This window comes from Danio rerio, chromosome 20 (assembly GCF_052040795.2).
Source record: "Danio rerio strain M-AB ecotype USA chromosome 20, GRCz13ab, whole genome shotgun sequence".
Lineage (NCBI taxonomy): Eukaryota > Metazoa > Chordata > Actinopteri > Cypriniformes > Danionidae > Danio > Danio rerio.
This window is the reverse complement of record NC_141040.1, coordinates 56815659-56839721: the sequence shown is the minus strand read 5'-3', so window position 1 is coordinate 56839721 and position 24063 is coordinate 56815659. Positions and strand designations below refer to the sequence as shown.

General features: G+C 38.9%; 4 protein-coding genes across 13 annotated transcripts in view; 1 reads left to right on the top strand and 3 right to left on the bottom strand.

Moving 5' to 3' along the window:
* arhgap39 (Rho GTPase activating protein 39) overlaps positions 1-24063 on the bottom strand; it is a 297080-nt gene that overhangs the window by 7396 nt on the left and 265621 nt on the right. The window lies entirely within an intron of this gene.
* pycr3 (pyrroline-5-carboxylate reductase 3) overlaps positions 1-24063 on the bottom strand; it is a 540655-nt gene that overhangs the window by 441167 nt on the left and 75425 nt on the right. The gene's annotated exons all lie outside the window — the stretch shown is intronic.
* si:ch211-221n20.8 overlaps positions 1-24063 on the bottom strand; it is a 142362-nt gene that overhangs the window by 98360 nt on the left and 19939 nt on the right. The gene's annotated exons all lie outside the window — the stretch shown is intronic.
* On the top strand, positions 10852-14478 carry LOC137488706 (uncharacterized). Of its 3 annotated transcripts, none has more exons than XM_087298866.1 (4): positions 10852-11071; positions 13048-13194; positions 13391-14059; positions 14127-14478. In XM_087298866.1, exons 1-4 carry the CDS (start codon positions 10879-10881, stop codon positions 14342-14344), a joined length of 1227 nt encoding a protein of 408 aa, XP_087154992.1. In that variant the 5' UTR covers positions 10852-10878; the 3' UTR covers positions 14345-14478. The 3 variants fall into 3 exon arrangements, with proteins under 3 accessions (XP_087154992.1, XP_087154991.1, XP_087154990.1); XM_087298865.1 differs by having other exon boundaries at positions 13391-14143; positions 14210-14478; XM_087298864.1 differs by having other exon boundaries at positions 13391-14478.

Genomic DNA, 24063 nt, shown 5'->3' with positions numbered 1-24063 from the left:
CTCGCATACTATGATGTCAGCTTGTAACTCACTGTCATGCATTTAATGGTTTCCCCCATTAAAATGTGTGTTAACTGTGTGTTGTGTGCTCTGGACATGCGTAAATACTTTTTAAAATATATTGTATTTATTCAGCCTCATCACATAGTGTCAAGCTTAGTGCAGCGTCACACATCTTAAAGTAGGGCTGGGCGATTTGGCAAAAAAAATAAAATCTAGGTTTTTTATAAAGTTTGACCGATTCACGATTTCGATTTTTTTTTTTTGTTACTCGTCTTCTCAAAACATTACAACAACATGACTGAAGTAACATTCTCTATAAAAGTAACTTGAAAAACCATCTGGTTAAGGAACATTGTAGTTTTAATGTCACACAAAAATCGGTCAAGGTGTAAATAAATGTAAAACAAATTCACAAGTTAAATAGCGTTGCTGAAGATTTGAATAAGAAATATTTGTGTAAATATTCCCGTTGCAGGAATACAGAGGTACTGTTTGCAAGTTTTGCTGAGCCAAGGAAAGATTGGCTGTCAGCTCGGCTTTGACTTTGTCTTCTGATTGAATGTCAGGTTGTAATGATGCTGCCTTTTTCTTAAAAAGATACAGTGGAAGAAAAGGACTGAACATGGAAACTGTAAAGCCTAATTTAACCCAATGTGTGAAGTTGTGGACGTATAGCAGGAGCAAATACAAGCACCAGATGTGTGTCTATTATATAATAATAATATATAAAATTATTTTTCTTTTTCCCCCTATTAAATACCGATCATTTGATGCGCTTTGCTCCACTCTCTGTATCATGCTGCCTGATCTGTCTGGTTTTCAGCTAGATCCGCTAAATGACGTCATGGGGGCGGGTACTTTCACTTTCACTGCTACAGTCCCTCACCTCTGCTCGTGTTCAAACCAAAAGATCGGCGCGGTTTTTCACATGGCAGGCTTTTACGTCCTTCATACATCTTGAGATTGAGTTTATCGACTTGATGAGGGAATATGTCTTGACAATCCACACAGACGTGACTCAGACTAATGCAACAAGTAAAATCCTACATGACTTTACGCTTTAACAGGCAGTCAAGCAGGTCGCACACCAGGGGCCTCATGTATCAACGAAGCGTACGCACAAAAACTTTGCGTTCGCCAGGTTTCACGCTCAGAATCGCTCACGTTTAGATTTAATAACGATGAACTGAACGTGGGAATGTGCGCAGCTCCACGCCAGCTTCATGCCTGGCGTACGCACATTTTTTGTGCGTGTCTGTTTTATTTCCATTGGCGACTCCTAGAGGCAGTTGTGTTAAATTGCTCTCTACAAAGTGTCTTTGAGCTGTGCAATGGCAGCTGTATGAGACGGGTTCATCTAGCAGGTATATAAGGTTTCCATACCATACAGTTGACCAGCCAAACATTAAAGCACAATTTGCAGCGGTCGCCTGTTTTCCCAATGTAATCTGAACGATCTACTGCACACACATTGCTATAAAGACACCATCTGAAGATGAATTTGCATGCGTGAATCAGAAACATTTCCATTCAATAAATGTGCCAATAAAATATGATGCACAGAGTTATTAATCATTCCTACTTGTCTTTCTTGTGATAAATAGTAGGCAAAATCTGATATGTAGCGGGGGGGTGGGGGGGGATGAGTTCATCAGATGCTGGATTCGAACCGAGTTCATGCTCGAACGTGTCAAAACATGTTGATATGCGTTTTACGAGCTGCGCCACTAAACTGTTTAAGGTACAACACATTTTACCCCTATAAATCACACTCTTTCTTTTTTAATTCACTCAGTGCGATGTTCAGATTTAACTGTGTTAACCGCATCAGCTAAACTCTCCCACTCTATTTTTTTCTTTTGTTATTAATTCCGGAGGACAAACTTGCAAATAACACAGTTTTTCTCCGGTCTACCTCCGAAAGCAGCACGTTCAGATCACATTCTGTTCAGAGTTTCTCTTCTTGCTTTTGCCGTTGCTTTTTCGTTTGGTTTTGCCAAAGTAGAGTCATTAGCATATTCATACGGGGGAGGAGGCAGGGAGGGGTTTTGCGCTCGTGCATGTTGCGCTCAGTTTCACGTTCATTCGGATGTACAAAAGAATATGTGTGAGATTCGGCGTACGCAGTGTTTCATACATCTGAATTTTTTTCTGCGTGCGCACATTTACAGGTTTGTGCGTACGCAATGTTTTAGTATGATTTCCACGCAAGTCTTCGTACATGAGGCCCCAGAAGCGCCGCGACACGACCCGCACATGACAGTTTAAAGTATCACACACCAAACGTGCACATTCGCATGATATTTAACATGAAACTAATCAGATGACGCTCTGTGACGTGGCTGAAAAATGTACTGCGTTGTGAATCGTGGCTGGGCGGCGCCGGTGTGTGTATAGAACCTGTTTAAAATTCTTAAACCATGGCGCTGCGTGGTGCTGCGGAGCGCGTGGCCGAGAGGCGCTTCTGGTGTGCTTATTGCTTCATACAGAAAGTGAACTAAAGCACATTGGTGCCATTATAATGTATTAAATGTATATATTTTTTAAAAAAATCGCGATTCTCGATTTCATATAAAATTAAATCGTCGTCAAAACGTAAATTCGATTTAATCGAAAAAAATCAGAAAAAAAATCGCCCAGCCCTATCGTAAAGCATACAAAACAAGGAAAATATTAGAGATAATATGAACACAGACATGAAATAAGGAAATAATCATTTAGAAACATCAATAAAAACATATTATGACTTATTATGCCACTTTATACAAGATGTAAAATACGTCTCTGATGTCTCGAGAGCAGGGGTTTTCAAGCTTTTTAATCTCAGGGACCCTCAAATATGATGATTCCTTGCAGGGGAACCTTTTGCCTAAAGTTTAAAGGCACTTATGTATTTTAAGTATAAATACGTAAACTAAAATTCTGTGTAACGTAAAGACATTATTGTTCATATTTCACAGGCATGTCAAATGGTATTGTTTTGAAAACTGTTTATTTTATTAGTTGGCAACTCACTATAGCCAAAAATGATTCTCAAAATTTTTATATTTCATAACAACAACAACAACAAAGACGAATGTTCACAGTAACTGAACATGATAGCTTTTCTAACTAAGGCACTGGTGGATGAAAAGTTTTTTTCCCTGTCTTGTATTTATGGAAAATTGCGAAGTGAAGTTTAATTTTAAACTAATTTCGAGAAGAGCATGTGCTCATGATTGACCCAGGATCCTCCAATCAGAGGATCCCAAGTCACTATATATATCCTCATTTCCTTTCTACAGCTATCTTCGTCTGGAAGAAACCCCCCTCCTCCCACCTTTATCCAGAATGGGCGGCACGGTGGCTCAGTGACTAGCACTGTTGTCTCACAGCAAGAATACCAATGGCGTTGTCTCCTCGCTGGGCCATCGGGTATTTCTGTGTGGAGTTTGCATGTTCTCCCTGTGTCCGAGTGGGTTTCTCCCGGGTTCCCTGGTTTTCTCCCACCATCCAAATGTGCTCTATATTATAGACAAATAAGCCTAAATCTTTTTTCTAATGTCTTACTCTCAGGAAGATCGCCTTGGCCTCAGCAGCGGGGGAGTTTAAGATCGACCTAAGCTCAATCTCCCCTCACCCTGCGAAAGGGGGGAGCTCTGGGCTTGAGGATCTCTTGAGCTCAGGGCTCTCTCCCGGGACAGCACGCCAAACAAGCTACATATAAATCATGAGCTAGGTGTGAACTCTTGAAATATTTCCATTGCGTCTGGTTACTGTGTGGTCTGACAAAGGCAAACAATCTTCCTTTCGTGCCGCTTCCTCTCCAAATAACTTTGACGATGTCTTTGGTAGCTGGTAATAGCAATGCTTCGCCAACTGTGTGTGGCTTCTTAGCACGCGCGATGTGGAGTGATGCCAAATATGAGGCTTTTAAACACCTCTCAGGGACAGATGCTTGCTGCTAAAAAAAATACTAGCCTGCCGGGTCAAACACAACTCCTGATGTTTTAATAGTCGATTTTTCTGCCTCATTGGGATGTTTCTGCTGTAGATGGCGCTTGAGCTTGGATGGTTTCATGCATTCGTTGGAGACAATCTCTTGAGAAAGAACACACTGGGGTCTATCTACTCCCTGCTTTAACATGCAGGTAAAACCAAACGCAATGTAAGATTCATCATGCTTTCTGGTTTCCTCAACGCTCGCCAAGTCAGATTTGCATGATTTGCAAATCTTTCCATCATCTGTCCTGCACTTACAGCCGCTAACTGCTCCATTCAACTGTATGCAAAATCTTAAAGAGCGCAAAGGATTTTGGGATAAACACATTACAGTTAAGTATCCACTGATATAAACCATAAAACTATATATAGATTAATAGTCTATAGTCATTAATAATTTTAGGATTGGGAGTATCCAAATGCGATGATGGCGGAGTAAGAAGTCGCACGTTTCTGCTCTGAATATTACTTTCAATCACTTTGACTAATCTGAGTTCTCTACGCGTTTTAAGCGTATCTGATATTTTACATAAGATTAACAAGACATCGTGACAGCGTTTATAACCTAATATGCCGAGAGGTAATGCAAAAAAGAACACTGGAATAACTGAGGAGGATAACGTGCAAGCGTCGGGTATGGCGGCTTCGACACAGGGAGACGACATCCGCGAGCTTCTCGGGGGCATCAGATCAGAGGTCGCAGCGCTCAGAGTGGAGATTCTTTCCGAGCTAAAAACCTCCATTTCAGCTGTGAAAGCATCGCTGCAAACCCAGGGGGAAAAATTGAAAGATGTCGAGGAATCATTAACCAACGTGGATGGCCATGTCACTTCTTTGGAAACTGCATGCGCAGCTCTGACCAAAGACAACGAACGAATGAAAATGAAACTCGACGACTTAGAAAATCGCTCAAGAAGGAACAACGTGAGAATAATTGGCATTCCTGAGCACACTGAGGGCGCGCATCCAACCGCATTTACTGAAGAACTTCTACTTAAAGTATTCGGGAAGGAGAGTTTTCCCAAGCCCCCGGTGGTGGATAGAGCACATCGCTCCCTGGCTCCCGTACCAAAATCAAACCAACCCCCGAGACCCTTTATTGTTCGAATTCACCACTTCCAGACGAGGGAACTGATTCTTAGACTCGCACGGGAAAAGGGACAGCTTCTCTACAAGGGCTTTCGGATTCAGTTTTATCCAGACGTGAGCGCGGAGGTGGCTAAGAAGAGAGCAGCGTTCAACCCGATCAAAGCACGGCTGAGAGAGGCCGGTATAGAATTCGGTCTTCTCTTCCCTGCACGTTTACGAGTCACCCATAATGGTCAGAAACATTTTTTTGATTCTCCTCAGCAAGCTACTGATTTCGTTCAGGAGGTTTTGCCACCCGCGATAAGCAAGCAGCTGTAAATGTCTCATAGTAGACTGCTTCGTAACTGCTTGCTTCTAAACGTATTCTCGATTACATAATCACTTAAGCGATTAAACGGACAATTTAAAAACTGATTCACCTGTTAATCTAGTTCATAATCGTTGTTTGAAAGTGTTCATATTAAGATAAAACGGTGCTCTTGGTAACGTTAATATTTCAATTTTTTATTTTTTTTTGACGAGAATTCAATAGCTGTATTACTATTTTTTTATTTGATTTGTTTATTTATTTATTTTTTTACATTACAGAGTAGAAATGATAACTGGTAAGTGATGGTACACTGTAAACCAGTAGACGTTTGGTTTCTTATAGTTATGTTGGGTTTAATTTTGGAGGTGGGTGGGTTTTTTGTGTGGCTTTTTTTGTTAATTAGCTCTCAGTTAGAATCCCTTCATGTCAGCAAATGCTTAAGTTATATGTTGCCAATGCTTATAGTCATGTATAGTCTCTCTTTCTCTATTTTGATTCGCTTACTAGTTGTTTTCCTGTAGAAAATGTCCAAGCATCAAGTAAGTGAGATCAATTTTGTGACTTGGAATGTGAAAGGCATTAATAACGTGATTAAGAGGAATAAGGTTATGTCACATTTACATTTCCTAAAGACAGGAATAGCTTTTCTGCAAGAAACACACATGTTGAATACAGATGTGGTGAAACTTAAAAGATCTTGGGGTGGGCAGGTTTATCATTCCTCCTTTAATGCTAAAAGCAGAGGTACTGCTAAACTTATTAGAAAAGATGTTCCATTTGTCAATGATAATGTCATTAGTGACATTAATGGTAGAAATATCATTGTGCCAGGCCATCTGTTTGATAAACAAGTAATACTGATCAACATCTACGCCCCAAACTTTGATGATTGTTCTTTCTTCAGCAAAGTTTTTAGCACAGTTCCATCAGTTGACAATCATGCTTTGATTATAGGCGGTGACTATAATTGTGTTTTGGATACGTCGTTAGACAGATCCTCAAGCAGAGTCATACCACCTGCTAAATCTGCTATACTTATACAAGATTTTTGTAAACAGTATGGGCTAGTTGATCCATGGAGATTTTATTTCCCCTCCTCTAAAGCATTCTCATTCTTTTCTCCAGTACATCATACCTACAGCCGTATTGATTTCTTTTTGATCGATAAAGCCCTAATATCTCTTATTTCATCAATCAAATATCATAACATTGTAATATCAGATCATGCTCCTTTCTCGTTTAAACTTAGCTTTCCTAATTATCATTCAGGTGTCAGGCACTGGAGGTTAAACTCTCTATTATTGTCAGATGAAAAATTTGTTACATTTTTATCAAAAGAAATAATCTTCTTTTTTGAGACAAATGATACACCAGAAAACTCAAGAGCCACATTATGGGAGGCTCTTAAAGCTGTTATACGTGGAAAGATTATTTCCTTCTCCTCCTACACCAAGAGAAAAGAGACTGCCAAACTTAGAGAAATTTCAGATGAGATAAACAAATTAGATGAACAATATGCTGTAAAACAATGTCCTAAATTATACAAGGAAAGACTGCGCCTTCAGACAGAGTTAAACTTTTGACAACTACTCAAGAAGAGAAAAGGCTATTGAAGACCCGCCACAAATATTACGAATTTGGTGATAAAGCCAGTAAATTATTAGCCTACCAAGCCCGCCAATGCGATGTTTCCAAAATGATCAGTCAAATCCAATCCATTTCTGGTTCTGTATTACACACTCCCCATGATATAAACAATAGATTTTTTCAATATTACTCCTCTTTATATTCAACAGAATGTACTAATAATTATTCTGTTTTTGAGTCATTTTTTGAGAAGTTAAACCTCCCTCCTGTTAACATTGATTCTGAATTGGGAAATTGTATCAGACAGCAAGAGATCACGGATACCATCGTGGCTATGCAGAGTGGTAAAGCACCTGGGCCGGACGGCTTTCCTATAGAGTTCTACAAGAAGTTCTCAGCTTTACTAAGCCCACTTCTTGTAGCAGTATATAATGAATCTTTTAAGAGGGGCGCTCTCCCACTGACTCTCACACAGGCATCTATCTCACTCTTGTTAAAGGAAAATAAGGACCCCATTTTCTGTGAATCGTATAGGCCAATTTCACTGCTAAATGTGGACCTTAAGATACTAGCCAAGGCTCTTGCATTGCACCTTGAACCAAGTTGTCCAGCAGTAATACATGGTGATCAAACAGGCTTCATTTGTGGACGTAATTCGTTTAATAACTTGCGGCGTTTGTTTAATGTAATGTACATGCATTCACACTCTGATATCAATGAAATCATCGTTTCCCTTGATGCTGAAAAAGCGTTTGATCGAGTTGAGTGGGAATATCTTTTCTTTACTCTCAAAAAATGTGGCTTCCCTGAAAATTTGATTTCCTGGATCAGGCTCTTGTATTCTGCCCCAATAGCCTCAGTCTGCACAAATAATATCTATTCAGAATATTTCCCTTTGTATAGAGGTACAAGGCAGGGTTGCCCCCTTTCACCTTTGCTGTTTGCCATTTCGATTGAGCCCTTGGCCATATTACTTTGTCAATCTACTATTTTTACAGGAATCACTCGGAATGACAAAGAACATAAAATCTCCTTATATGCAGATGACGTTCGTTTATATGTCTCAAATCCAACTCATTCAATACCTCACATACTATCAGTCTTAAAAGATTTTGGAAAAATTTCAGGCTATAAAATAAATATGCACAAGACAGAGTATTTTGAGATTGATGCCCCTCTAGATAGATCTTCTTACACAATACCATTTAAAGTGGATCAGGATAAGTTTAAATACTTAGGCATATCAGTTACTCGCTCCTTTAATGACTTGTTTAAAGCCAACTTTTATCCATTACTAAAATGTTGTAAACAAGATTTCAAGAAATGGTCCACTCTACCTCTTTCACTGTCTGGACGTATTAATCTAACTAAAATGACAGTTCTCCCACGGTTTTTATACCTTTTTTCAAATATACCCATATTCATAAGAAAACTGTTTTTCTGTAACATAGATAAATTGATAAGCCGTTTTATATGGGGAGGTAAATCACCTCGTATTAGAAAATCATTCCTCCAGAGGAATAAATCCCAAGGAGGCATGGCACTGCCAAATTTTTTGTTTTACTACTGGGCAAGCAACATTCAAAAAATGTTGTACTGGGTATCTTCTTGGGACCCAGAGTCAATTCCACTGCGGGTACAGGGTGAAAGAGCTTGTTCCAGAGCTTCTCTTAAATCTTTGATATGTGCATCACTTCCAATTTCAGATAAGAATTATATGACTTCTTTTAATCCAATAGTTGTACATACATTAAAAATTTGGTCACAGTTAAGAAAGCATTTTGGCTTTCAGGCTCTCTCAATTGCAGGTCCCATTGCCTCTAACTGCTTATTTGCCCCATCTTGTACAGACTCTGCATTCCGGGTGTGGGAGGAGAAGGGGATTAAATGCCTGAAAGATTTATTTATTAATAATATTTTTTGCTCCTTTGAAGAGCTTGCTCATAATTTTTCTCTGCCCAAAAACAATTTTTTTAGATTTCTGCAAATACGAAGCTTTGTTAAGTCAAAATTTAAATCTTTTCCTGAATTACCTGCTGCCTCAGTAATTGATGCATTATTAGACTTAAAACCCGAAAGTAAAGGACCAATTTCTCATATATACTCTTTAATTTGTACAATTGATCCTCAAAGTCTAGAACATATTAAAACCTCCTGGCAGCTCGACTTGAGCAGAGACTTCACAGACTTAGAATGGGATGGTATTTTAAATAAAGTACATTCATCATCACACTGTACCAGACATGCCCTTATTCAATTTAAAATACTTCACAGGTTACATTTTACAAATTTAAAATTGTCTAAGATCTATCCTACTGTTAGTCCAGCATGCAGTAGATGCTCAATTTCACCAGCCACAACTGCCCACATGTTTTGGTTCTGCCCAAATCTAGGGAGGTTTTGGAAAGATATTTTTCAATCATTTAGTGAAATGTATGGTTTTCCTATTGAACCTGAACCCCTGTTGGCAATTTTTGGAACCAGTCCAGAAAATATTGTGCTTAAAGAAGAAATATGTAGAGTAATTGCTTTTACCACGCTACTGGCAAGGCGTTTAATTCTTCTGTATTGGAAAAAAACTGAGGCCCCAACACATAGTAGATGGATTAAAGACGTTATGTATTTTATTCAGCTTGAAAAAATCAAATTTACTCTAAGAGGTTCAAAAAATACTTTTTTAAAAACCTGGTCTCCCTTTCTTACATACGTTGACCATTTACAATTTTTGGAGCAGGAGGATATATAAAATCTCTCATAATCCCAAAAGACCCCCCCCCCCCCTTTTTTTATTTTTTTTTTTCATATTTTCTTATTCCTCTTTCATGTCACTGTAACCTTGTAATGCCTTTCACAATGGCAGTGCTTGTAATAAAGGTATACAGAACCTTTCTTTTATCACACACTGAACTGTTCACTTTTTATGTGTATCGTATATCTTGAGGACTTTATGTTTGCAGACTGTTAGCTATGTATATCTTCTGTTAAAGCCACAAAAGGGAAAGTAGTGTTGGGGATATTTGTTTATATATTTTGTTTTGTTGTTGTTGATTGTTTGTCTTTTTTTGTGCAAATGTAAAAATAAAAATCCTTATAAATAAAGTATTAAAAAAAATAATAATAATTTTAGGATTGGAAAAAAAAATATCTCGTAAATAATTTTTTGTTTCTGCCAAGTTTTTCGCGGACCCCCCAGCGCTCTCTTGCGGCCCACAAGGGATAAGGGCATACGGATGAGCCCTTCCCAATTCACACAGTGAATGAAACCAAACATTCTTGCTGTAAGGATCATGGCCTGGAATGTCCATCAGTTGTATCCTTCAAAATCATTCTCCACACCACCACCAGTGTGCAGCATCCACTATCCTAAAAAAATAATGCATCAAAGCCAATGTTGTTATTATCGTTCACATGTCCAAGACTGTGATAAAAGAAAATAAATAAAGCCCACAATTACTCTCTATACTGAAAATACGTCATTTTGTGTGTGTTTCACCAAATCAGTGACATCATGTATAAATTTTATGAGTTAAAATCCTGTATTTTTCTAAACAATTTAGTCGTTTTGATCAGAACTGAGGTTGATCAACAGATTTATGCAAAAAAATAGAAAAAATATTGATCTGATGCATTTTTACAGCAGATATATTCAGTGGATGTTTTCGTCCATAACAAAAGGCTAGATTGAACAGTGCACAAGGGTTAAGAAGCATTCAGAAATGTCTGCCAAACCCTCTCCACCTAACCGTTTGTAGTATTTGTAGTTTAACACTTTCTACCTGTGTTTGAAGTTGTAACAGCACAAGCAGCGTACACGTCAGTCCCTCCCCCGCATGACGTCACAGTTTCGAACGCTAATTAGAACACACTCTTGAACGCGCGTCAGTTTGATTTGGTGTTCAGTGGTGTAGATGCTTTTTGACAGTCAGCGAACAGTCATGCGTTTTCAGTCAAAAATACAGCGTTTACAGCACGATATGGATTACAATATTCTGGAGAGAATGATTACACGAGATTCACCAGAGTTCAGGAGCCGCGGTCGCGCTGGAGGAGCGTCCGAACAGAGAGCTTCATCTGCGGCCGTCGTGGAGAACCAGACAGCAGGTAAGAGCACAGCAGCACACCGGTGGAAATATACTGTATTATTTTATATATATATAGTACATTTACTATAGGACATGTAGTGGATTTCCTGAGGTAAATACTGTAGTGTTTTTGATATTTACTACAGTAAATCACAGTGATGTGGTAAATCTATTCTGCTATACACTAACTGTGGTAAAATCGATGACATACTGTATGAACTACAAGACAAATTACGACAGAAATCTCAAATGTCAACATTAATGATGTTTATGTATATAAAATGATATAATATCATTATCCTAATTCATATTTTCACTAAATGTAAAGCACAATTATACAAATACACAGTTTTAATTAATTATGTGATCATATTTTACTCATTATTATATGTTTGAGAATGTAGAAGCTAAAATAAACAATAATAAAATATAAAACTTCATATAATGAAATATAAGTTGTATATTGAACAGCTCTACAGTATATATTACTACAGTAATTGTTCTTGTTATACTGTATGTGTGATAACTTTTACATTTTTGGTGTGGCTACAGTAAGGAGATACGGCTGTTGAGGGTGTTTTAGCCTTCATAACCTTTAATAAATGGAATGTTTTCGTATATTTGATATTTCAGTGTGAATGCAGTCAGAATCAGTGTGTGTTAAAAAGATGAATGACTGTAAACAATTTAACTCTGTCATAATTCACACTGAAACACGGCTCTTTTAAAATATCATGAGTTATTCACATTTATCAGTTCACTGCCGTTCTTTAGTATCGAATCACAATCAGTTTTATTGCCAAGTGTGCTTCACACACACAGGAATTTGTTATGGCTGCAGAAGCTTCCACTGTACGTAAATTGACAACACAAAATAAATATGAAAAATAGATGATAAAGATTAAACAGAGATGCAGTTAGTCCAAAAGATCTGAATGTTGAGTTGTATGTACAGATTTGTTATAAATATACAGGTTATAAGGTGCTGTGTACAAATGCGTATGAGAAAGTGTTGCATTGTATATTGTTATAAGTATAGTATGTAAGTGTAAATACTACAAACTAAATACTAGAGTAAATGCTGTAATATAATACAGTCTACTAGTTTACTGTAGCAACTTGTAAAATATACTACAGTAATAATTACTACAGTTTATTATTTGTATTATTTCCTGATTTGTAAGTCGCTTTGGATAAAAGCGTCGGCTAAATGACTAAATGTAAATGTAAATTATGCTGAAGATGTTTATTAATAGTACTATTATTATTGTACTGTAAAGCTGGTCTTATTGGCCACTAGGGGTGCTACAATACTGACTTAAATGAATTGGTTTGGTTTTAGGTCATGGATTCAGTTCGGTTTTTGATATGTTTAGTAAAAAAAAAAAAACATATATATATATATATAAAATTAAAAAAATGACAAGCAAAATATAATACTAAATGAATACTATAAAGCAAAGATGATACTAAAATTAGCATATGCTCACTCTGAAGACGTAGCTCTATATACATTACTGATAAATGATGTATCCAGAAGTACGTGTGGCTGCATTTTGTCTCTGAAAATAACGCTATGGTATGACGCCGGTCCTTTACGCGCCTACAAGCTGACCGTTTACCTCCGTGTGGACGGCTTTACTACTTTACGTCGGCAGACTTGTGATGCAGGGACCACGATGACGCGGTTCGAGTCCGGTGAAGAACGGTTCCAGAAAGCAGGTAATGTCTAACCCAACCCCAACTCTAATCCCAACCGTCACAGTAATGTAAAAACAGATCTGGATCTGGAGTCTTCAATATAAGTATAGCTGATTAACCATGTGGATGGATGATATAATCCTTCTGAGCCTACCAGTCAGCGCAGAAGGCCCCTATAATAACGCTCATTAAATGAAGTGATAACATTCAAAGTGGGTGGTGATGTCCAGCCGCTGGTTGTTGTGCTACTGACCCGTTATCTGTACTTTCTAAATGTTTTCTTATTTTCTTTAGAGATGCAAAGACGAGGACGGAGGAAGACAGGCGTTCTTTCATTCTTCCGGAAAATGGGAAAAGCTATCCATAAGCTTTGCTGTATGGATGCAGCAGCAACATCTATAGTGGACCACACTGACCCATCTGGTAGCGCTCGTGCTGTCGGTAAGCAGCGAAACAGAAGGATTAGGAAAGACATGAGTTGTGGTTTTAGCTGATTATAGTAATTGAAGTGAAACACAGATTAAAATATTGTAGAATTGTTTATTATCCTGCTTATTACATGGCTATAGGCATGTGCTATTAGTTGAATTGGTTGTTATCGGGGAATAACACCTTTTAATGTTTTCTCTCTCTTCAGCCTCAGAATCGAGAGAACGGACTAGAAAGATCTACCTCAAGAAAGATTGCAGCAAAGTCATCTTGAGAATCGTCAAGGGCACCCCAGGGTCCCCGGATCCGTGTGGGGTCTGTGTTGTCTCCATTGACGTGGACCAACCTGGGATCTCCAGTGTGTCTGTTGACCCGGGACCTAATGGATTCTACTCGGATTCTTTTATTCCGGGTCCACCTGGAGTCCTCCGCTTGTCCCTCGTCCTATGTCCATCTGGGGTGTTCAGTGTGTCTCTTAACGCTCGTCCATCTCGAGGCTGCAGGGTGTCTGTTGATCCGGGTTCGTCTGGGTTCTTCAGTGTGTCCTCTTATCCGGGTGCGTCTCGGGACTTCAGTGTATCTGGTAACCCGGATGCCTCTGGAGGCTGCAGGCTGTCTGTGGATACGGGTCTGTTTGGGGGCTGCGCAGTGTCTGCTGCTCCGGGTCCGTCTGATTGCGGCATGTCAGCTGCTCCGGGTCCGTCTGATTGCGGCATGTCAGCTGCTCCGGGTCCGTCTGATTGCGGCATGTCTGCTGCTCCGGGTCCGTCTGATTGCGGCATGTCAGCTGCTCCGGGTCCGTCTGATTGCAGCATGGCTGCTGATCCGGGTCCGTCTGATTGCAGCATGGCTGCTGATCCGGGTTCGTCTGATTGCGGCATGGCTGCTGATCCGGGTTCGTCTGATTGCAGCATGGCTGCTGATCCGGGTTCGTCTGATTGCAGCATGGCTGCTGATCCGGGTCCGTCTGATTGCGGCATGTCTGCTTATCCGGGTCCGTCTGGTTACACCAAGCCTGCTGCTCCAGGACCGTCTGGTTGCACAATTCCTGCTGATCCAGGTCCGTCTGGTTGCACAACGTCTGCTGCTCCGGGTCCGGCTCCTCACTGGTGGATCAGCAGTTCCAGCCCGCCAAGCAACAGAACCAATCAGATGGCGGTGATCCAGTATTCAGAAGGCTTCATAACGCCGGCAGACCTGACTCTCTATGTGTTGTGTGTTGTTGTAATTCTTTTATTGCATGTAGTGTTTGTCTGCATCTGAACTGTAATAAATTGTGTTTGAATACACTTGAAACTGTGGTACAAAGCTCTTTTATTATGTGTGTTGATGATTTTATTTGTATTTTTATGTGTTTTGTGCTCTGGACATGCGTAATTCTCCTAATACTTTTTAAAATATATTGTATTTATTCAGCCTCATCACATAGTGTCAAGCTTAGTGCAGCGTCACACATCTTAAAGCATAAAAAACAAGGAAAATATTAGAGATAATATGAACACAGACATAAAATAAGGAAATAATCATGTAGAAATATTAATAAAAACATATTAATAAATATTAATTTTATGACTTATTATGACGTATCTATCTATCTATCTATCTATCTATCTATCTATCTATCTATCTATCTATCTATCTATCATCTATCTATCTATCTATCTGCCATTATACTGTCTATCCAGCTTTTCATCCATCTATCTGTTTATCCATTCATCCATGAATCTATCATTCTATTATTCTATTTTTATGTCCACATATATCACAAAAATAATAATAATTATACAAATTATTAAAATATTATTATTATATAAACATACAGTCATGAGTAAAATGTCATAATGCAGTAATTATCTTTCTAAATTTAGATAATATTTATTGACAGTTGTCTAAAGAGCTCACTATCAACTTACAACAGCAGATTTGATTATTATAATCCCATAATCATTAGTACTGCTAACTTATTGCACTTAAAATACCTGCTGTATGATTAACATGTTAATGGCAGGAGAGAACAAGCACATTTATCAGGCTTATACTATTACAAATCAATTAATAAATCAATAAAGAATACCCAGTTATACTGACACACCAGTCACAGATCCCAGATCGAGGACTAGTCAAGCAGATTATATGGATAAACCGGTGATGTGAAGTGCCATCAGCTTTCTTCAGGTCTCTAATTTCAGCTTTCAGTGGATTTTTCACATATTTCTGAAAGTCATTTCTCTTATATTTTGATTAGGAACCTGTCCAGATGATCCAGATCTGGATTGTTGTGCTGTACATTTGTTTGGTGCTGGTTTGATTGAATAGGTAGCTTATTTTTTTTCAGTCTTTAAGTTATAAATATGACACTGCTGCTTCATTCTAAGGGTGTCACGATTTCGATTTTTAATCAAAATCGATCGAAATTTATGCTCAACTTCGATTATCGAATCAAAAAATAGAATCGTCGATGCTGCCACGCCCCCATGTCACGTTAGCTTGGCTTGCCAAACAGGAAAAAAAACATGCTTGTTGAAGTGCTTGTTAAACTGCAGGAGACCCGTCGACAGAGCTTAAACCCTTTCCTCTTTCAATGAAGTCGCCGGTGTGGGAGTATTTTGGATTTCCAGTGAGTTATGTTCACAACGTTCGTGTTGCAGACAAAAAAAAACACAGTTTGCAAGCTCTGCTATGTACGTATTACGGTTGGGATGATAGACGATGGGCGCATCCAATCCTCCGCCCCGCACCCGTTGCAAATCAGCTCGCGAAAAATACACACTCAGGCCCTGTTTCCACTAATATGTCTTTGTTTTTAAATGGCATTTTAGAACGACAACGATCCACATCCACACTGGCGTGTAGCATTTCTGAGTGATGTGACGTTGTGCGCCGAGGCTTCGAAGCATGTATCACAAAAACGATACATCTCGCAGTGAAGCAGTGTACCGGAGCTTGATTCGTTTTGCCATCATCACGTGATCAGTGACGTCCGAAGCTTCATTTTCACCTATAACCACGTGACTGCTTCCAATTTTGATTCTAAGGTTTAAACACCCTCATAGTAAAGTGTATAGCGAGAGATTAGGCGTCAATTACATACATTTGTACGGTTTCAAAGCACTACTCTAGATACTGTTGGCTGGTTCCTGTTGGTTGTGCGTCTTTTTTACCGACGCCATTATAACGACACAGATCACTGCCTATTCACGAGTCCCGCGGAAAAAAAGTGATTGACAGGTGGTAATTATGTGTGTAACTTGCCTTTATTCATCTACTGTATGATTTGTTTATGGGTAAAACAAAGACCATGCAGGTCAGGTAGTTTAAACGGTAGGCTACAAATAATTAATTCGTTATTAATTAATTATTCATAATCGAAAATCGAATCGTGACTTTAGAATCAAAAATATAATCGAATCGAGGATTTGGAGGATCGTGACACCCTTACTTCATTCTGTTGAAAAACATGAACAAAACACACACTTTCACATTCAGTACGTCACGAAGACTGTGGAAAACACTGCAGAGGCTGTACGTTTGGCCTGTAATCAGCAAATTAAGAGGTACTGCTAAGAGTAAACGATTGTCTGTATATTTATTGAACACTATTCTACATTGTAAGAAAACACTCCAGGATTGCATTTAATTTCTGTAAAGATTTCCTTTTTCATCTCTGCATCATCGACATGTACTCATCATCATATACTCGCATACTATGATGTCAGCTTGTAACTCACTGTCATGCATTTAATGGTTTCCCCCATTAAAGTGTGTGTTAACCGTGTGTTGTGTGCTCTGGACATGCGTAATTCTCCTAATACTTTTTAAAATATATTGTATTTATTCAGCCTCATCACATAGTGTCAAGCTTAGTGCAGCGTCACACATCTTAAAGTAGGGCTGGGCGATTTGGCAAAAAAATAAAATCTAGGTTTTTTATAAAGTTTGACCGATTCACGATTTAGATTTTTTTTTTTGTTACTCGTCTTCTCAAAACATTACAACAACATGAGTGAAGTAACATTCTCTATAAAAGTAACTTGAAAAACCATCTGGTTAAGGAACATTGTATTTTTAATGTCACACAAAAATCGGTCAAGGTGTAAATAAATGTAAAACAAATTCACAAGTTAAATAGCGTTGCTGAAGATTTGAATAAGAAATATTTGTGTAAATATTCCCGTTGCAGGAATACAGAGGTACTGTTTGCAAGTTTTGCTGAGCCAAGGAAAGATTGGCTGTCAGCTCGGCTTTGACTTTGTCTTCTGATTGAATGTCAGGTTGTAATGATGCTGCCTTTTTCTTAAAAAGATACAGTGGAAGTAAAGGACTGAACATGGAAACTGTAAAGCCTAATTTAACCCAATGTGTGAAGTTGTGGACGTATAGCAGGAGCAAATACAAGCACCAGATGTGTGTCTACTATAAAATAATATATTTAATTATTTTTCTTTTTCCCCCTTTTAAATACCGATCATTTGATTCGCTTTGCTCCACTCTCTGTATCATGCTGCCTGATCTGTCTGGTTGTCAGCTAGATCCGCTAAATGACGTCATGGGGGCGGGTACTTCACTTTCACTGCTACAGTCCCTCACCTCTGCTCGTGTTCAAACCAAAAGATCGGCGCGGTTTTTCACATGGCAGGCTTTTACGTCCTTCATACATGTTGAGATTGAGTTTATCGACTTGATGAGGGAATATGTCTTGACAATCCACACAGACGTGACTCAGACTAATGCAACAAGTAAAATCCTACATGACTTTAACAGGCAGTCAAGCAGGTCGCACACCAGGGGCCTCATGTATCAACGAAGCGTACGCACAAAAACTTTGCGTTCGCCAGGTTTCACGCTCAGAATCGCTCACGTTTAGATTTAATAACGATGAACTGAACGTGGGAATGTGCGCAGCTCCACCCCAGCTTCATGGCTGGTGTACGCACATTTTTTGTTCGTGTCTGTTTTATTTCCATTGGCGACTCCTAGAGGCAGTTGTGTTAAATTCCTCTCTACAAAGTGTCTTTGAGCCGTGCAATGGCAGCTGTATGAGACGGGTTCATCTAGCAGGTATATAAGGTTTCCATACCATACAGTTGACCAGCCAAACATTAAAGCACAATTTGCAGCGGTCGCCTGTTTTCCCAATGTAATCTGAGTGATCTACTGCACACACATTGCTATAAAGACACTATCTGAAGATGAACTTGCATGCGTGAACAGGGCTCGAAATTAACTTTTTTACTTGGTAGCACCGGTGCTCCCAACTTCAAATATTGAGGAGCACCAAAAAAGATTTAGGAGCACCCACCAAAAATGAACCGCTGCAAATAGTTTTTTAAGGGATTTATTGTAATTTAAAACAACATCAATAGGACTAACAAAAACCAGAAACAACTATCAAACTAATGCTGTGATGACTTGATATTTGTGTGCAATAATTCCAAAATGAATGTCTAATAATTATAGAATATTAATGATAATGAAAATGACAATAATAGTAACAATGAACTGCCTTGAACGTGCATGAATATCTGCTATAAAAAGTCTGTTACTTTATGAAAAATAATTGTAGTTTGCATCAAACAAAAATGAAGCATTGCAGTAAGAAATATTGATTTTGTACTGCTGTTTTTATATGAATGTCAATTTAATAAATAATATTTCTGCTACAAAACGAACAAAATATTATAATAAATAATTCAATTCAATGCTGAAAGCTGGAAAGCAGTCATCAGTAAATAAATAAAAAATAATATACACCTCAAACAAGAATAGACAAGAGAAACACTTCTATCACTCTTTAAAAGTTTTGGTTTCAGTTTGTGTCAATTTAAAGGTTCAGTCTGAGCTGATCTTCATTTTTCTGTGTTAGTGGAAAGCAGGCGAGTCAGCCGACCCAATATATGAGCAGGCAGAGCAGGATTCTTGCTGTGACCACCGGCGCAAAACCGCTGTTTGTTATGATGAGCCGCAGTTTCAGTGTAAACTTAGTAAAGGCGAGCTTCTTTGGCGATGATATGTACAGTATTAGATTTGACTTTTAGCGGACATTTGCGCTGAACACGCAGTGAATGCAACGCATGGAGATTCGGGCACCTTCTCCGAAAAGCAGGTACTCGATTGATCTCAGCTGGCAGATCAATATCCATCACGTGTCATGATCGCTCTCATCTGCGCCCTCAACTTTAGATAGGGTTTGCAAACCTGTGTGCTTTAAGTTTTCATTCTTCAGCCGTTTGCATTTCCCGTGGTCATTAAAGCTCCTTCCCTGTCATCTGACAGCGGAATACCTTGAGTGATTGACAGCTAATATGAACCAATATAGCGGCAGGGAAGAGCGATTCAGCACGTTTTTACAAAAAATCAAAACAGGTCGCACTACAACCAGTATCTGCAGTCGCACTAATGCGCCAAAATATATTATGAGGTCGCATAGATTAATTTTCGGGCGCATAATGGGGGGGATGAGTTCATTAGACGCTGGATTCGAACCGAGTTCATGCTCGAACGCGTCAAAACATGTTGATATGCGTTTTACGAGCTGCGCCACTAAACTGTTGAAGGTACAACTTATTTTACCCCTATAAATCACACTCTTTCTTTTTTAATTCACTCAGTGCGATGTTCAGATTTAACTGTGTTAACCGCATCAGCTAAACTCTCGCACTCTATTTTTTTCTTTTGTTGTTAATTCCGGAAGACAAACTTGCAAATAACACAGTTTTTCTCCGGTCTACCTCCGAAAGCAGCACGTCCAGATCACATTCTGTTCAGAGTTTCTCTTCTTGCTTTTGCCGTTGCTTTTTCGTTGGGTTTTGCCAAAGTAGAGTCATTAGCATATTAATACGGGGGAGGAGGCAGGGAGGGGTTTTGTGCTCAGTTTCACGTTCATTCGGATGTACAAAAGAATATGCGTGAGATTCGGCGTACGCAGTGTTTCATACATCTGAATTTTTTTTTGCGTGCGCACATTTACAGGTTTGTGCGTACGCAATGTTTTAGTATGAAACTAATCAGATGACGCTCTGTGACGTGGCTGAAAAATGTACTGCGTTGTGAATCGTGGCTGGGCGGCGCCGGTGTGTGTATAGAACCTGTTTAAAATTCTTAAACCATGGCGCTGCGTGGTGCTGCGGAGCGCGTGGCCGAGAGGCGCTTCTGGTGTGCTTATTGCTTCATACAGAAAGTGAACCAAAGCACATTGGTGCCATTATAATGTATTAAATGTATATATTTTTAAAAATCGCGATTCTCGATTTCATATAAAATTAAATCGTTGTCAAAACGTAAATTCAGTTTAATCTGAAAAATCGCCCAGCCCTATCGTAAAGCATACAAAACAAGGAAAATATTAGAGATAATATGAACACAGACATGAAATAAGGAAATAATCATTTAGAAACATCAATAAAAACATATTATGACTTATTATGCCACTTTATACAAGATGTAAAATACGTCTCTGATGTCTCGAGAGCAGGGGTTTTCAAGCTTTTTAATCTCAGGGACCCTCAAATATGATGAATCCTTGCAGGGGACCCTTTTGCCTAAAGTTTAAAGGCACTTATGTATTTTAAGTATAAATATGTAAACTAAAATTCTGTGTAACGTAAAGACATTATAGTTTATATTTCACAGGCATGTCAAATGGTATTGTTTTGAAAACTGTTTATTTTATTAGTTGGCAACTCACTATAGCCAAAAATGATTCTCAAAATTTTTATATTTCATAACAACAACAACAACAACAACGAATGTTCACATTAACTGAACAAGATAGCTTTTCTAACTAAGGCACTGGTGGATGAAAAGTTTTTTTCCCTGTCTTGTATTTATGGAAAATTGCGAAGTGAAGTTTAATTTTAAACTAATTTCGAGAAGAGCATGTGCTCATGATTGACCCAGCTGGTCCACATTAGCTAATCATGATCCTCCAATCAGAGGATCCCAAGTCACTATATATATATATCCTCATTTCCTTTCTACAGCTATCTTCGTCTGGAAGAAACCCCCCTCCTCCCACCTTTATCCAGAATGGGCGGCACGGTGGCTCAGTGACTAGCACTGTTGCCTCACAGCAAGAAAACCAATGGCGTTGTCTCCTCACTGGGCCATCGGGAATTTCTGTGTGGAGTTTGCATGTTCTCCCTGTGTCCGAGTGGGTTTCTCCCGGGTTCCTTGGTTTTATCCCACCATCCAAATGTGCTCTATATTATAGACAAATAAGCCTAAATCTATTTTCTAATGTCTTACTCTCAGGAAGTTCGCCTTGGCCTCAGCAGCGGGGGAGTTTAAGATCGACCTGAGCTCAATCTCCCCTCACCCTGCGAAAGGGGGGAGCTCTGGGCTTGAGGATCTCTTGAGCTCAGGGCTCTCTCCCGGGACAGCACGCCAAACAAGCTACATATAAATCATGAGCTAGGTGTGAACTAGGGTTGTAACAATATACCGGTATGACGGTCTACCACGATTTGAACGTGCACGATTATCATACCATGAACAATTGCATATCAACGGTTTTAACCCTTAAAGACCGAGACAGCCGCCAGCGGCTAAAAATAAGTATTGCTCTTAAATGTTTCATAACATTTGATCCGCTGATCCGATTCATACAATTCAAAGATTGGCATAAAGAAGAGAATCTCAGCTTTCCAGTGCTGTATCACATAACATTCGCGGACTTTCAGAGGCTCCGGAATCAGTGCGGTTACGTCATCAACATTTGACAACGCTGATTTGACAAAGAAACGCTCGTCACTGTGTCTCCGGACAAATCAGACACGATACATTGATGCATTGTCCCTCCTCCATGCCCAGATTGGTTCAAACTCGCTATATCACAACCAATAAGCATAGGTTTCGCTTTTGTTTGTGGACCAACAGTGAGCTTTTTGAACAACACAGAATGAGAGATAGGCATACATTTATGCGCGGCTAAATAAAACGCAAAAAAAGTTTTGCATGAAATAATTCTCATACTAAGTACTTTTGCATGCACAGCAGCACAGAAACATGACAAAACAGTGACACAGCAAAGACGAACTGCTGCTCTTGCTGTTTTCAAAAGACGCAAATGAAGGTGCAGCTGTTTGTGTGCATTGCAGACAACCATATCCAAATCCATATCGATAGACAACCATATCCATGCTGGCACATAAACCTAAGGATGTTCCATATTGAATCTAGTTTCGTTATGTAACTATTTATAGTATAGTAAATATTTATATCTATTTTTTTACTGAGGATTTGCACCATGTTTATTTGGACTTTATTTGGACTTTGACACATTATTTATTATTTTCTTATTTTTATTTGTTCATTGTAAGTGGTGTTGTTCATAGTAACTGAAAATATATTATTTGGAAAAAGTCAAATTTGCTTCACTGTTCTATTATTTTGTAACATTTGTAACATACCGTATACCGCGAAACCGTCAAACCGTGGTATTGTTTTAGACGATTATCATACCGTAAAAAATTCATACCGTTACAGCCCTAGTGTGAACTCTTGAAATATTTCCATTGCGTCTGGTTACTGTGTTGTCTGACAAAGGCAAACAATCTTCCTTTCGTGCCGCTTCCTCTCCAAATAACTTTGACGATGTCTTTGGTAGCTGGTAATAGCAATGCTTCGCCAACTGTGTGCGGCTTCTTAGCACGCGCGATGTGGAGTGATGCCAAATATGAGGCTTTTAAACACCTCTCAGGGACAGATGCTTGCTGCTAAAAAAATACTAGCCTGCCGGGTCAAACACAACTCCTGATGTTTTAATAGTCGATTTTTCTGCCTCATTGGGAAGTTTCTGCTGTAGATGGCGCTTGAGCTTGGATGGTTTCATGCATTCGTTGGAGACAATCTCTTGAGAAAGAACACACTGGGGTCTATCTACTCCCTGCTTTAACATGCAGGTAAAACCAAACGCAATGTAAGATTCATCATGCTTTCTGGTTTCCTCAACGCTCGCCAAGTCAGATTTGCATGATTTGCAAATCTTTCCATCATCTGTCCTGCACTTACAGCCGCTAACTGCTCCATTCAACTGTATGCAAAACCTTAAAGAGCGCAAAGGATTTTGGGATAAACACATTACAGTTAAGTATCCACTTATATAAACCATAAAACTATATACAGATTAATAGTCTATAGTCATTAATAATTTTAGGATTGGAAAAAAAAAATCTCGTAAATAATTTTTTTGTTTCTGCCAAGTTTTTCGCGGACCCCCCAGCGCTCTCTTGCGGCCCACAAGGGATAAGGGCATACGGATGAGCCCTTCCCAACTGAACACAGTGAATGAAACCAAACATTCTGGCTGTAAGGATCATGGCCCGAAATGTCCATCAGTTTATTCTTCAAAATCATTCTCCACACCACCACCAGTGTGCAGCATCCACTATCCTAAAAAATGAATGCATCAAAGCCAATGTTGTTATTAATCTTTCACATGTCCAAGACTGTGATAAAAGAAAATAAATAAAGCCCACAATTACTCTCTGTACTGAAAATACGTCATTTTGTGTGTGTTTCACCAAATCAGTGACATTATGTATAAATTTTATGAGGTAAAATCCTGTATTTTTCTAAACAATTTAGTCGTTTTGATCAGAACTGAGGTTGATCAACAGATTTATGCAAAAAAATAGAAAAAATATTGATCTGATGCATTTTTACAGCAGATATATTCAGTGGATGTTTTCGTCCATAACAAAAGGCTGGTTAGATTGAACAGTGCACAAGGGTTAAGAAGCATTCAGAAATGTCTGCCAAACCCTCTCCACCTAACCGTTTGTAGTATTTGTAGTTTAACACTTTCTACCTGTGTTTGAAGTTGTAACAGCACAAGCAGCGTACACGTCAGTCCCTCCCCCGCATGACGTCACAGTTTCGAAC

Bases quoted from the DNA above. Each gene is read 5' to 3' on its own strand.
- LOC137488706 (XM_087298864.1), top strand. From the start codon at position 10,879: ATGCTTTTTGACAGTCAGCGAACAGTCATGCGTTTTCAGTCAAAAATA. The intron at 11,072-13,047 runs GTAAGAGCACAG...TATTTTCTTTAG, and splicing joins CGTGGAGAACCAGACAGCAG to AGATGCAAAGACGAGGACGG. The intron at 13,195-13,390 runs GTAAGCAGCGAA...CTCTCTCTTCAG, and splicing joins TGGTAGCGCTCGTGCTGTCG to CCTCAGAATCGAGAGAACGG.